General features: G+C 36.1%; 1 protein-coding gene and 1 pseudogene across 1 annotated transcript; both read right to left on the bottom strand.

Annotated features, from left to right (window-relative positions):
• Positions 1-223: 223 nt before the first annotated feature.
• On the bottom strand, positions 224-3,648 carry LOC122015996 (cold-regulated 413 plasma membrane protein 2-like). The gene is made up of 4 exons (XM_042573122.1): positions 3,390-3,648; positions 2,596-2,703; positions 1,893-1,963; positions 224-701 (listed from the first exon to the last, which is right to left on the bottom strand). The coding sequence occupies exons 1-4, from the start codon at positions 3,575-3,577 to the stop codon at positions 451-453; spliced, it is 618 nt and encodes a 205-aa protein (XP_042429056.1). The 5' UTR covers positions 3,578-3,648; the 3' UTR covers positions 224-450.
• Positions 3,649-4,969: 1,321 nt separating this feature from the next.
• On the bottom strand, positions 4,970-14,484 carry LOC122013629 (annotated as a pseudogene).
• Positions 14,485-14,890: the final 406 nt, after the last annotated feature.

Below are 14,890 nucleotides of genomic sequence, written 5' to 3'. Positions count from 1 at the left end.
ATTTATTATTATTATGTCACATTAACTATAGTTAATTGTAATAATATTATGTAAAATGTCAAAAGTAAAAAAAAAAAAAAGGTAAAACAAAAGTATTTTAAAAGGTAATTAAATTATGAAAAGCAAAATAAAGGTACTTTTTAATTTAAAATCATTTAAAGATATAGAAAAATATGAATTTGTGAAATACATACTGAAATCAATACTCTAAGAACAGGAGAAATTATAACAAACATATAAAATTGAACTTTACTACTTGACTACTAGTTTAGGGAGGTCAACCATCATCTCTTACAAACAAACTAGTTTAGGGAGGTCAACCATCATCTCTTACAAACAAGGAACACAAATCTTACAACACCAGAAAATGAAATGCTCAAATGAACACCCACCCACCTCTTTAACAGTCCCCAACTCCCTCTTTGAAGATCATAATGACAGTAGGAGTGTCTACCAATAGAGGATTAAGGCCCAAACCGGGTAGATGAAGAGAAGAATGATGCCTATGCTGTTCGAGATACCATTGCTCTTGGTGAATGAGTTTCTGAAGCCGCCGGATGCTCGGATGTGCTCCTGAATCAGGTAACAACCAATGGCGAGGCATATGAAGTAGCCCACGATACCACCTCTTATAGTGTTGGCAAAGAATCCAGGAGCAACCACCAATAGAAGGATCAATGCCCCAGGCATCTCCAACCAGTCTGCACAGCAAGAAATGAAACGAAGTGATCATAGTCTTAATGATATCGAGTTGGTTAGCATCATGTTGTAGCTTCAGTAAGATGGGAACATCATTCAAGTTGGACAAATGACAAGTCTAATACCAAGAGCAAGTCTATTTTTGTTCTTGTTTCTAATTCAAGGGTCTGATCATTATCTGTTGAATTTGTATGCCCAATTACTTGTTTTGATCGCATTGGCAGCTAGAAATTATAGTCATTTCTGTTCTTGTTTGGAATTCCAACAAAATTAGGTGACATACTGCCGATCCAATGTCTGTTGAATCAGACTTTATGCCGACTTGACCTGGTGTTCTACTGACCAACTTAGTTTTCTGATGAACCAGACTCGGTATATGGATTTGCTATATTCTATGAGATATGATTTATATTTGACGACAACATAGAAGGTTTCTCTCTTCATATGCATAGATTACACAAGTATCTCCTAAAATTGGAATATGTACAAGGAACTCATGAAACTATCATGCTGACTAAAACAAAATTAAGACTGGTCCAGTGGAATGAATAAACTTTTCATTACACTGTCTCAACTTTCCCCTAGTAGCGCTGCATTTGGTATGAAAAATAATTAATAATAGGAACGGTAGCTGGATCATTTGTTCACAGTTGTTACATTTGGCTTATTGGACCAGAATGGTTTTTAGGGAATGAATGAAAAGGTAACAAATACCAATTGGTAAAACAACTCTGTTTTATGTACTATATATTAGTGGTAATAAGTAAAATTACTAGTAGTAAAGATGGTGCTAAGGTCATAAGTAAAATTAAGACTATCTAATGTTTATTCCATGCATCAGAAATAATTAGTTCATCCAGATGTTAATGGAAAATTAACTAAAATATAAAATTCCACAATGCCTCACTAGAATTCCAGAGTTAGTGATACCATATAGTTAGTATAACGACCATTATAAAATGGCAATTGAAGGAATATCAACCCTCGAGCATATGTATGTATTAAGCATTTCATGGGAAAAAAAATGGATGTATATAGGCACACTAGTAAGCATACATGCCATGTTTAGTTAAAATGGATGTATATAGCCACACTAGTAAGCATACATGCCATGTTTAGTTACTCAACTAAGGATGTGAAAATATAGATGCGACAATGCAAGTTGCATTTAGAACAGTAAAGTGAATACGTACCAGGGAAGCGTCGAGGAAAGAAAAGGCGCAAAACTACAGCAATCAATGCAACCCATTTCCCAAATTCCCCTCTGCGAGATATTGAAAAGATAAAGCAATACAAATAACAGAAAAAAAAAAAACTACAAGTGACCAATATGAAGTCCCAAAATTAAAGGAAAAAGTAACTATCCAGTTCGTCTGTCAATGCAAAATTAAGTTATAATACCCTTCTGATAACTGAAAATATACAAAACAAAGACAACTTGGGTGATGATGAAAGGATTTTGTATGGCCATCCAAAATTCCAAATGCTTTCCCCAAAATGTATCAGCTTGCCACATGATGGGTTTCAAATAGACTTTCACAAGCTTTGTTCATGAGCACAAACAAAACCTTCTTGCTCCATTGGTTATTGATTAATTTGAAACGAAATGTACAAGTTCGTCAACTGTTGTTTGATCTACCTAAAATGAGTTCTTACAGGTTTGAGTGACAAGTTTGCTTATGAACATCTGATCATAAATCGAATGAGAGATGGCTGAAATAAAGAAAAATCAAGAATAAAAATGTCCTTAAGCTACTAATTTAAGTGAAAATAAGTGAATTTATTGGTCAATATATCTTATAACTAATTCTCTTCTGTACGTTCCATGTGGAATTCACACAATGAAGACAATATGTGCAACATAGTAATTTACCCAGTATAGGGCAATTAGATCACCTCAGAAAAGAAAATATGAGCGATGGAAGGCTGAAGAAGATATATGGAATTAAAAGCGAAGTCAACATGTTTGTCTTCCAATTTGTGCGATCCAGTATCAACAAATATCTGCACAGCAAGATACAAAATCAAGGTGATTTAAGCTGAATGACATGCAAGTAGAGAAATGCTTTACTGGTAAAGACTAAGTATGATTTTGAAGCTAAATACTGCATAGCTAATTAACCTAGAAGTCATATTGTGAAACTTTGACTTAGAATTCAGAATTGAGGTAGAATACACAATTTACCATCATATAGGATACTGCTTACTTATGGATTAGTCAGATTAAGTTTTCCCCTGATCATGATTATGTTAACTAAAATTGCAGGCTAAAATTGGTTGATGATACTATAACATAGACTAGACCTAACCGTTTTTAAATAATTTAATAAATAAATAGAATGTTCTTGTAGGTGGTCTGATAGCATACTGATCCTTGAATAGCTTATCAAGTTTTTTGTAACTAGGAAATCCTAAGGAAGGTCACAGCGAAAGGAACGCCAGAACCTAAAGTTGACTCATCGTAGAACCGTCATAGGGATTTGCTCAGTTTTTCAAAAAAAAAAACCTCTGTCTCTTCAGGATCTAGCGATTAAAGATTGAACGAAGCAAAACTAGACATATGTCAAAAAAAGAAAACAAATCGGGAGATCACTCGGTTCACTGTTAAATTAGAAACCAGAACTTTGATAGATTAGACGACGAATCGAAGTCGAGGATAAAAAAAATAGATGATATCGAAGGGAACCGACATGGCGGCGAAGGAAGCGAGGTACTGGAGGAAGACGGTGCCGAAGCCCAAGCCGCTAGCGAGCATTATGGCGTGATTGGCGAGCTTCCGTGCGGCGACGCCGAGCTCGTTCAGATCCGACTGGATCAGCTCTTCGACGATACTGGTGGAGTAGTCCGCCTTCGTTCTCAGGTAAGCGCTCTTCGCCATTGACGCTCCCTCTGTCTCTCTCTGTCACTCTCTGCTCAGGTTTTCCTCTTCAAAGAGGGAGTTTTATAGAATAAATAGATAAGCAGAAGGAAGCGGAGGAAGACAAGTAAGTACTGCTGCCGTGATGTGATTGGTGCACACTCATGGTCCTTGGAACGTTAAACACATGGCGGGGAGTTTTCCAAAGAGCCCCTTGTTTTCAACACCATTAAACAATCGGATACAGGTGGGGCCCATATGTCCCAAAACTCCATTTAAATAAATAAATGACTATTATTAATACCAATTTGTAATTGGATTTAGCTTGAGCAGAACTATAATAATGTTAATAAATACAAAATTATTATTTTTAAATTTCAAAAGTATTTAAAAACAAAATAACTCTCCAGATCACTTCTTCCACTAATAAATAAATGGATAATGTCAACTTGTGGATAATGATAATAATATGGTTTCTGCTATTAACGATGGGACCCTGTAAATAATGATTGCATTTTGGTCCAATCCTTAATTATATATTATAATCATATCATTTAGTCCAGTTGGCAATTGCAAAGGAAAGGACCAGATGGAGTGTCGGCAGATCAAAGACGTAAATAATTTTTACATGAGTTAAAAACAATAAATAAATCATATAAATCAATTTTAATTTTTCTTTTACTATGATCTACTCAACCAGCTTAACTCACTCAAATCCCTTGACCTGCCTTTGATCCCTCCTAAGTTCATTTATACTATAACCCACTTTTGATTTAACATGCTAAATTCATTCAACTCAAAACTTAAAACTCTTATTAAACTAAATAAGTTTATATATATATATATATATAATGTTCACAGATTATGAATTATTTATAAATATTTTTTAAGAATAAAATTTGTGAAATATGTTCAACAAATAAACTCTTAAAATAAATAAATAAATTTATAATAACACATTCGAATTTGAATAACCATTTCAAATTCATTTTATAGTCGGTTAACAATAAAGCTGGGCTAATTTACCATCTTAAATCTAGATCTAGCTTGACTAATCCGGCTGCAAAATTGATTCAACTAACCATGGAAAAAAAACAAATAAAACATATAAAAATAATTTTGACGTACCCTTCTCTGGTAATCTGAGTGGTACTTGTTCTTAATGTTTGGGACCTCAGTGTGTGATCTAAAATATAAAATCACGTGGTCTTAATTAGCATCGTGTTTCATGATGAACCAGTCGAATGAGACACTAATAAATTGAACTATCAAAAATAATTCATCGACCATGTGGCTACTATAACTGTTGACAATGTGAGCATTTATGATCACTCTTATGGGTGTAAATGTGTAGCAGACTCCAAATCAACTAGATCCAATATGTATGGTCATGAATACCAAAATGAACAAATATTACAAAACAAAACCTAATTTGCACTTATTATAAAGCAAACCTTTTAGCCAATCAGCACAATTAAGGGAGCCTTAGCACGACAATGAAGTTGTTATCGTGTGATCTACAGATCACACGTTCAAATCTCGGATACAGCCTCTTATAAAGTAGAGAAAAACAGTGTACAATAAATCCTTCCCGAAGATCATCCAACATTGACGGGAGTTTCGTGTATCTGGGATCAACAACTTGATCGAAGGTATGGTGAACAATAAATCGTTCCCGAGGATCATCCAATTGACGGGAGTTTCGTGTATCTAGGATCAACAACTTGATGCACCTTCCACGACTCGGGCATGGGGTATTGTTGACTCACCGTTAGCAAGCGCAACGACATTTTCAAGAAAATATCGCCTCCTCATTACCCTCCTTGTCCGAGAAAGTAAAATGGGGGATGCCTTCCACTCCGAACTCGTCAAGCTCTTGCTCCCACTTTGTGTTGTCAACATTTAACATGACAGAATTTACCTTGTTTCTGGAAGAAAAGTAACCTGTTATGACTCATTAAAGCAATATAGAAGACAGTCATAAAATTTAGCCACATTTTCCTCAACACAAAGAAACAAAATTGAAGTGTCGACTATCTTCTAAACTTGATACAATGAAGGTACTTTGTTGAATTTCTGTTTGTATATCCATAATTAGCAGTTGTCAGTATATATGTTGCTAAAGAGTAAACAGGATCAATTCAGCAAATAGGATGCTTCAATTTCTATGACATGATTTTGGAATTTTTGGAAGCATGGAATACTCCAGAGGAAATAATTTATAGATTTGCCTTGAGGAATACATTCGCAACAAACCTCAAAAAAAAAAAAACTTTTAAGAAAATATATCATATGCATTTATTACTTCACTACATTTATTAATACGGACGCAGAATGTTACTCAATCTCTGATCAATCTTCACCTGACAACTTTGTACCAATGTAAGATACCCACAAGTTGACACTTCATGCTCTGACTCAAACACTCTAATACTTGACTCTTTGACTAGGATACAATGTAAAGTCAATCCCTAGTAATATTTAAATCGATTAAATGTTTTAATTAGGAGAGGTAAACTTTTATTTGGTTTTATTTACCCATTATGAATCCAACAGAAACTGATTCAACTAGATTAACTAATAGTCTAGAGGTTGCCTCATTAGAAATTCTATAGCGGCACTGAATGTAGATGTCAAGAAAGAACCTGTACTGCTGCTCTACTTGAAAGATCTGAGGAGCTAACTCTTGGCAAATTTCACGCCAATCTGCATAAAAACTCCACGACAGTGGGTTTTCCATTGGCAGGAGCCTGCAAAGCAGCAATTTTCACATGTGATATAAGCACACAAATGACGTGTAAGATGTTCAGTGAAAATAAACTAAATACTGAACATCTACAGATAGATAAACTAGCCCATCCCTGTGCTTCTTTTTCTTTGGATGGCTTCTAGTCAACCGAACTTCAAGAGATCATTGCATGTGTCCCTTAATCTTTTATCTAACTCACTGTCAATTTTTGGAAATAACAAACTTATAATGGGTGTAGAATAGCAAGATCAAAGCAGCTATAACTGGCAAAGAACCTAGTGCCACTGTATAGGAGGTGTAATGGCAACTTATTCATTTAGCTCGGCAGTCATACTTTTGATGGTTACAACATGTGCTAAAGAAAAGGACAAGTGATGGGGTGATGCAGACTGGGAAAATATATTCTACTTTTGAATTTTGAGTTATTTAGTAATTCATCTATTTTGATAGTCAACTAATGGTGATTATTACATTTCTTAAATTTCTTAGTTGTTTCTTAGTTCTCATAGCATAGAGTATAAGTGTCCCAATGTCTCATGTAAAAGCACTTGATTAATAAGAATTATGCGTTCCCTCCGTGTGAAATTTCCTTTTGCATGACGCTAGTGTCGGTCTTGGTGCTACGTTATGGGCATTAATGCAACTATCACATTCTAGTAGAGGATGTAACAGTGAAAAGGTTAGTCAAATACAAAACCAGCATTTAGGAGATTTTTTATATATAAATATTCCATTATAAGTACTGTAGTCTTAAAGGTGAAAATCATGCCCCATATAATCTCTCACAGGCATAGATCCCATAGCTATGGTCAATGTTGATGCTAGATGTTTGCCCACAACTAATTTATGCACCTTCCCCTGCTATACAACAACCCACAAAAGTTTAATCATATAACAGAGAATCCTAGCAGGTTTGTGCTTACAACATAGATATCTTGAGTTTGGTTGTGGTAGGAGCATGAAGAAATTGTCTAATCTGTTATTGTCTTGGTCATGTGTAGAGCCAATTACAGTAATCTTAACCCATCTCAAAAGATAAGCAGAACAAGACAGGAATCACTGTTCTAACAATGTTCGAGTGAAAATTTAATGCAACAAAAACAAAGAACTAAGTGATGGTCACATGAAAATGTACGTGAAGGAGATTGTATAATTTAGAAATAGTGATCAGCTAGCTACAAGAGCAATCATAATGTTCAATCCAACAGCAAGGGTAAATGTAAAGAATGAAATATTGTGGATGATCTAGATAACTGAATACTTAAGAAGGATTGCTTGGCACTAACAATTGCTTAGTCTAGTGGTAAGTGAGTTAAATCTGAAGCACTTGTGTGAGTTTGAATTCAAATAATAGCATTGTCGGGAGGACTTTAACCTTGTTGCTCCGGTCCTAGACGAGGATTAGTCTCAATTCCAATGTGGCACAGTAACACTTCATGGTCATGCACCTATTATCTTAACTCAGTCTATCCTTGTATTACAATTATGTTTTTTATTTCTAACTTCAAATAGGACACTTATGCAATTTAAAGCTCAGACTATACATGCATAAATTAGTAATCTGAAAAAGAAAGTTTCAAACGAAGATAGCATTGCATATACTGAAGGAGTTGAATTTGTTTTCACATGCATGTATATCACTTTTGCATTTTCTTAGACAAACAAAATGTAGGGATCTTTTACGAAAAGCAATAACATATGCAACGGAAAAGCGATCCCTCCAGAGATCCATGCGAATACGGTATACACGTTTTTACTACTCTATCAAATAGAATAGTTACCTTTGTTGTGTGAACAAAACAATCCCAGTAGCAACTTGACTTTGGTAGATCTCAATGCAATCAAAACGTCCGCAACTCTACGGTATCCACACGAACAAGCTCTTTGTTTGTCACACGAACTCAATATTCGGAGAAGCACCAACTATGTTGTGCTAGCAACAATCACAAGTGGTGTTCAGCCAAGACAAGAGGAAGAAAAAAAGACAAGTCATCAACAGAAATGCATTGCAAAATCCTTTTGTACTCATCCAATGAATACCAAAGATTTTTGCCTTTTGGTTTCCCTCTTCATGAATGCTCCATTAATCTCTATTAATGGACATTAATCCTTTTAGTGGGTTGGATGTTAATATATTGGATTAACTAGTAATCCAATAAGTCAATGAGTTTAACCCATTAATCTAATAAGTCTAATCCAAATCGATTTGAGTCTAATCCGGATTCATTTGGATTAACCCACTAATCTTAAGGCCATAGTATTTTTGTCAAACTAAAATAAACCTATCTCCAAATCAACATGTTTTCTATGTGTGTGACCCAATTGGTTCTCGTAACGTTAACAATGTCTGTAAAATTAGATACATAAGAGTGGCATCCAGCAATGGATCATTGCTACCCAAGTGACGAAAATGTCGAGATCCGACTTAACCTTTCTATGTCTATTATATTGTATAACTTAGTTCTTCTATCCTCAATATCTAGATTGATCAATGAGGCATAAACTGTGTCGTCCTCTTATCAATCTTTGTGTTTTTTGATCTCTAAGCAGACTCACTTAATCAAATGAGCTCAATATCTTATATTAATTTATTTGGACATGGTCATGCATGTTAGTAGTTCTACTTAATTAAGGGGTCCATAGATATCACTTTTGTCATATGGAAGGGATAGATCTCATATACATTACTGACACCCCTCCACATAACTTATTGCATATCCGGTGATCGACTTTATAGTCCACTTTGTTATAGGTGGCGTTTGCCAATACCAAAGTACATAATTCCTTATGTAGAGAACCGTAGTGACTTCATGTCTAAGAACTATTCATACCAATAGTCGTTATGATAAATGTTTATGACACTTGATGCGGTGAGATAGAGAGGGAGACGCATGGGCAAGAGGGGCATTCTGGACATTTTACTGTAGCCCTTTGATTTAGGGCACAGTGGATGGAGAGAAAAGAGAAGCTCGATTTTTTCTTATGCTGCATGGGTGACGCCCTGCCTCTAGCGGCCCGTTATCGCCTCCGGTCGTCGCCGCCTCCTCCAGCGGCCTCCGCAGCCACCGCCAGTGGCCGCTGTTGCCCTCAGATGTCGCCTCCAGTGGTCGAAGCCGCTCGACGCATGTTGTCGCCCTTCGATCTGCGCTGCCATATGCTTTCGGCGTCGATCCAGCCCTCGATCAGCGTTGGCATGCGCTTTTGATGCAATCCAACCTCCTCCGAGTCATCGAGTTCGTGCACCTCGCTATTGTGTTCCGGCCTTCAAGCCGATATGGTATTCTGGCCTTCGAGCCAATATTTTGTTCCATCCTTCGAGCTGAGGATATGTTCCGATCTTCATGTCGGCCTGCGTGCCACTTTCCGGATCCATGTCGCGTCCGGCTTCGTGCCATCAGATCTAACCCCTCATCCAGTTCGCATTCATCTACTCTTCTGGGTCACGACGACTAGATCAGCATCACGATCAGTTCACTGATCTACTAAAGAGAGGCCCATGGGGCAGGACACGTTTTCCATGCTTATTCTCTACGCACTTCATTATTCTACTATTTATTCGACTCCTTATATATTTTTGGGGCCTACCTTGAGCATCGGGTACCAGGGACAGGGCAATCCGGTTGATATCTGCAAGTAGCGTTGACCAGAGACCTTCTGATGACTTGGTCAACCCAGATGATAGCTTATCACACCCTCCCCCTTTGGGTCATGGCAACTCGATCAGCATTCCAACCGCATCACCAGCAATTCTATCTATCTCAGCTTTCGAACAGGATCAACACTCATATAATGATTCATGAAACATTCTCATGTTAGGTCAATTTAGTACATATTCTCTAATGTATAGTCTGGGTTGTTAAAGGCGCGCCTGAGGCGCACCTGAGGCGTCAGGCGCACAAGGCGCTGAGAAAAGCGCCTTCTCGATTTCTAACCAAAAAATCATTTCAAACCTAATTTGGTTTGGAATTAGGGCACGGAGAAGAAAAGGGAAGAAAATAACGGAAGGAGAAGAAGAAACCTTACAGAAGAGTCGCGCCATCCTCCACTGCCGCCGCCACTGCTGAGTTGCTTCCGTCGCTGCCCAGGTATGCGTTTTTTCCATTTTTTTTTGTTTTTCTATTCTTCACTTCATCTTCTTCTTCTCATCTTCTTCTTTTGTAATCTTCTTCGCTTCTTCGCTTCACTTCTTCGCTGCTCCTCTTCTTTTTATGTTTTTTTCTTTTTTTCTTCTTCTTCTTCGTTTCATCGTTTTCACTGTTCAATATTTCCAGTTTTCAATGTTTTTTTATCACTTTCGTTTCTTCTCTGTTATATCTTCTTCCTCTTATTTCTTTTTTGTTTTTTCCCTTCCCGTTGACAGCAAGACAGCAGACAGCAACAGTTTTCTTTTTTGTTTTTTCCCTTCCTCTTGACAACAAGGCAGCAGCAGTTTTCTGTTTTGTTTTTTTCCCTTGTGATGCAGTCCCGTTGACAGCTGCTACTGTGATGCTATGTTGTCCCGTGTCTGCTGCTGCTGTGATGCTATGCTGTCCCGTTTCTTCTTTTTTTTTATTTTGCTGTTTTCTTTTTGTTTTTTTTTTGTTTTCTGTTGCTGGGACTGTAAAAACCTCCTGCTGCTGCTGCTGTGAAAGCTACGATGCTGTCCCTATTTGCTAGTAAATTAAGCCAATTAAAACAATGTGCTTGTTGGTAATGTGATGTGCAAATATTTTCTCTCCCTTTTTGCATAATCAATTCAAGCCTGTGATGTTGTCCCTATTTTTCTTTTTATTTTCCTATTTTTCTATTGCTGGTACCAGTGGTACAGTACTTTTCTATTATTGTTGATACTTGATACTAGGTACAGTAGTTTACCATTCCATTAATTCATTAATTTTTTTTATTTTGTTTTTAATTTTTTAGGTTATTTTCTTGTTCAATTATCATGGAAGGTAGTAGTGATACTCCAACATATATATCAAAAGATCCGGCATGGAATTATTTTCAAAGAGTTAATCCGAATAACAAAAATGATTTGATTTGTAACTTTTGTCAAAAAATTACAAAAGGAGGTATCTATCGTGCAAAACAGCATCTTGTTGGAGGGTTTCGAAATACTACGACTCGCAAGAAATGTCCGCCTCATGTACGTGAAGAAATAAAAAATTTCATGGAGAAAAAGGCGGAGAAAAGCAATCTTTCTAAACTTGCGACATTAGATTTTAAGGATGTAGACCCTCTTGGTGATGATATTGATATGGATGATATTGAAGCTAAAGGTGTACCGCCTATAAGTACAAGTTCTAGATCGGTGAATATGCAAAAAAGGCCAAGACAAATAGGTCCAATGGATACATATTTTGCTCCTAATGTGCAAAAAATGTTGAAAGTATAAAGGGTAAAGAGAGACAAACTACGATAAATGAGGCATACAAGAAAGAATTGAGAGAAAAAACTTGTATGGCTATAACTGAGTGGATGTATGATGCGGCAATTCCTTTTAATGCCGTTAACTATTCAAGCTTCAAAAGGATGTTGGACTTGATTGGCCAATATGGTGTAAGTCTAAAAGGACCTAGTTATCATGAGGTGCGGGTTCCTTTTCTAAAAAAGCCTGTTGATAATGTGACTAATGATTACATTAAGTCGTGTGAAACAGAATGGGCAAAGTATGGTTGTAGTTTGATGGCAGATGGGTGGACTCTTCAGGGTTGATGTTGTTAGGGCTGAAAATATTTCAGTTGCTTGATCGATTTGTGGAGCGTGTAGGAGAAGTAAATGTTATTCAAGTTGTAACGAATAGTGCAAGTAACAATGTGCTTGCTGGTAAGAATCTATTTAATTTTTTCTTATCAATATGCTTTTTCTTATATATGTTAAAATTATCTACTTTTCTAAATTCTTTTGTAGGAAAATTATTAAAAGCAAAAAGGCCACACTTGTATTGGACTCCTTGTGCTGCTCACTGCGTCGACTTGATCTTAGAAGATATTGGGAAATTGCCTGATTTTAAAGCAACATTGAAGAAGGCAATGAGTGTGAATGCTTACATTTATGTTCGCCTAGGCATGGTAAATATGTTGAGGCAATTCACAAGACAAAAAGAGCTTTGTCGGGCGGGTGTCACAAGATTTGCTACTGCTTTTCTCACTCTTGAAAGGATGCACCTACATAAGCAAAATTTAAGAAAAATGTTCATTTCAAAGGATTGGACAGAGAGTAAATGGGCAAAAGAAGCGCGGGAAAGGTGGCTAAAATCATCATGACATTTTTTGCGTTATTTTAAAAATAGTTGTCCTTTAGTAAGTGTTGAAATTGCTACTAGTAGTTGTTGAATTTCAAAAATATTAATTTGTATTCCATATTTTGCATAATATTGATTCAAATATCATATAAATAAAATCTAACATTATATATAATATTAACTGGATAGGGGAAGAATCTTTAATTGGAATTAATCATAATATAAAGTTAACATTTCTTGTAAAACTTCTAATTTAAATCTAGGATCTAAAGCAAATGCAATTAGATAAATTTCAGGTATTAAATAAAATATTTTTCCCATTTAGTTTTCATAGCTAAGATGCAAGTAGATAAAGCTTCATTATTAATATGTTCATTTAAAACTAATACTATATTAGAAAAATTTTCTAAAACTAATTGAGTAGTTACAATCGTGCCTTAAAGCTTCCTATGATGCACGTGATAAGATTGACCCCATCTCTTTGATAGATATTGATGATAGTAATGAATGGTTGATGGGTAGAATGGATGGAGAAAGTGATAATGAAGAAGATGAGTTGGTTTTGAAGGTGATGACTTGAGGATGTCGTTGCTAGGGCTAGTGGAGTCAAGAGCCTGCATCTTCCTCTATGAGACACTCATCTCTAAGACTTAGAGATGAAGAAGAAGAAGAAGAAATTGAATTTGAAGAAGATGAAGATAACGAAGAAGAAGAATACAATGAGGATGATCTTGAGCTTGATGATTAATTTGACTTTTTACGCTTGTTTTGATGGACTTTGTTAGTTTAAATTAGAAAGTTGAAACTCAAAAGTTTGAAACTTTTATTAATTTTATCATGGTGTTGTTTTCTTTGTTACATTTGATATTGATGTGTGTGGAATATTAATAGTTATCATATTTGACATAGTATATGAGTGTGACAATAGTTTAGTAGTCATCAACCTCATGTTCAAGAGGCGCGCACCTCGGGCTCTAGGAGCCCTTTGCGCCTCAGTGCGCCTCGCGCCTCTAACAACACTATGTATAGTGTCAACTTGATATCTTATATACTTGTGAGATTAAGTCATCAATTGACCTGCATACTAGTTTCAACACATTAATATTGTCCTTGAATATTAGTGATTGACTAGTAATAATTAAGAGTAGTGTTTTATATATATATCTACAGTTTTCCACTATCAATTCAATCATAATAACCATAACATTATCTTTTATTGATAAGTATGATTCAATATGTCCTAAGTTAATCAACTCTTCATTAACTCTTAGGGCTTACACTGACACAGAATTCACAACTAGAGGAAGTGATATATTTACATGCATAAAGCAACAGCATTACAAATTTCATTTCCTTCTATAGACAGAAATATGAAAGTAAAGAAAGAGAGAAAGAAACTGAGCTTTACATCTACCATTTGATTAGATTTGGTAGGTCATCAAGAGGGAAAAAAAACTAACCTCTTTAAAATATGGCATTGCATTAGCAGATAGATCTTTCAAAGAAACACCAAAAGCAAGCCTTCTCGATGAGAAAAACCCTACTGCAGCAAGGCTGGAAGCCAAAGCTATCCGTCTATTTACATTTCTATTTGGAAATAGTGGCAAATTAACATTCTCTTTGGGTATCTCAGGCTCCGAAATAACAGTAATTTCATCCTGATAAACAATAATTGAACTCCATCAGCAATCCATAAGTACTAGCTTAGACTCATCCAGGCACCTCAACCTCGCGCCGCGGCGGGGTCCGGTGGAGCGACGACTGAGGACGATCCGACGGCGCTGGGGCTCCGGAAAAGGGCGGAGACGGAGGAGGCCGAGGTGGTGGCTGCGGAAGCCGAAGGGGCTGGCAGCGACGCGCGCCCTGGCTGACTTCGTGGATCTGGTGGACCTCTGCGCGTGGTCGGTGGGGTGTGGGCTGGCACTTTTTCCATTGGCTAAGAATTACGCTTCTTAGGCATAAATTTTGTCAAATAACCCCTCTGATATAAATTTTTATATACAGGAACATCTTTATAACTGAAAACCCTAGTCAAAACTATATTTTGATTCTATTTTATAAACTAGGAGGAATAAAACATAATATTTCAACCGGCCTTGAGGTAAGTCAGGGGCGATGGCATATGGGTCCGACTTTAGGGTTTCTAAATTTGATATACATATATTATATATGATTAAATTATTTTAATAAAAAAATCAAAAATATGGTGACAAATATTGATGCTAATAATTTATTTTCTAAATTGTAAAGGTTACATATGTGTTTACCAATAAAAATAAAGTAGCTTTTGAAAATTTTGAGTTAGTAAAAATCATAGATTATTTTTAATATTTTATTGCTTATAAAATTTTGTTAACTATAT

This window comes from Zingiber officinale, chromosome 8B, assembly GCF_018446385.1.
Source record: "Zingiber officinale cultivar Zhangliang chromosome 8B, Zo_v1.1, whole genome shotgun sequence".
NCBI classification, from domain to species: domain Eukaryota; kingdom Viridiplantae; phylum Streptophyta; class Magnoliopsida; order Zingiberales; family Zingiberaceae; genus Zingiber; species Zingiber officinale.
This window is presented reverse-complemented; position numbering and strand designations above follow the sequence as displayed.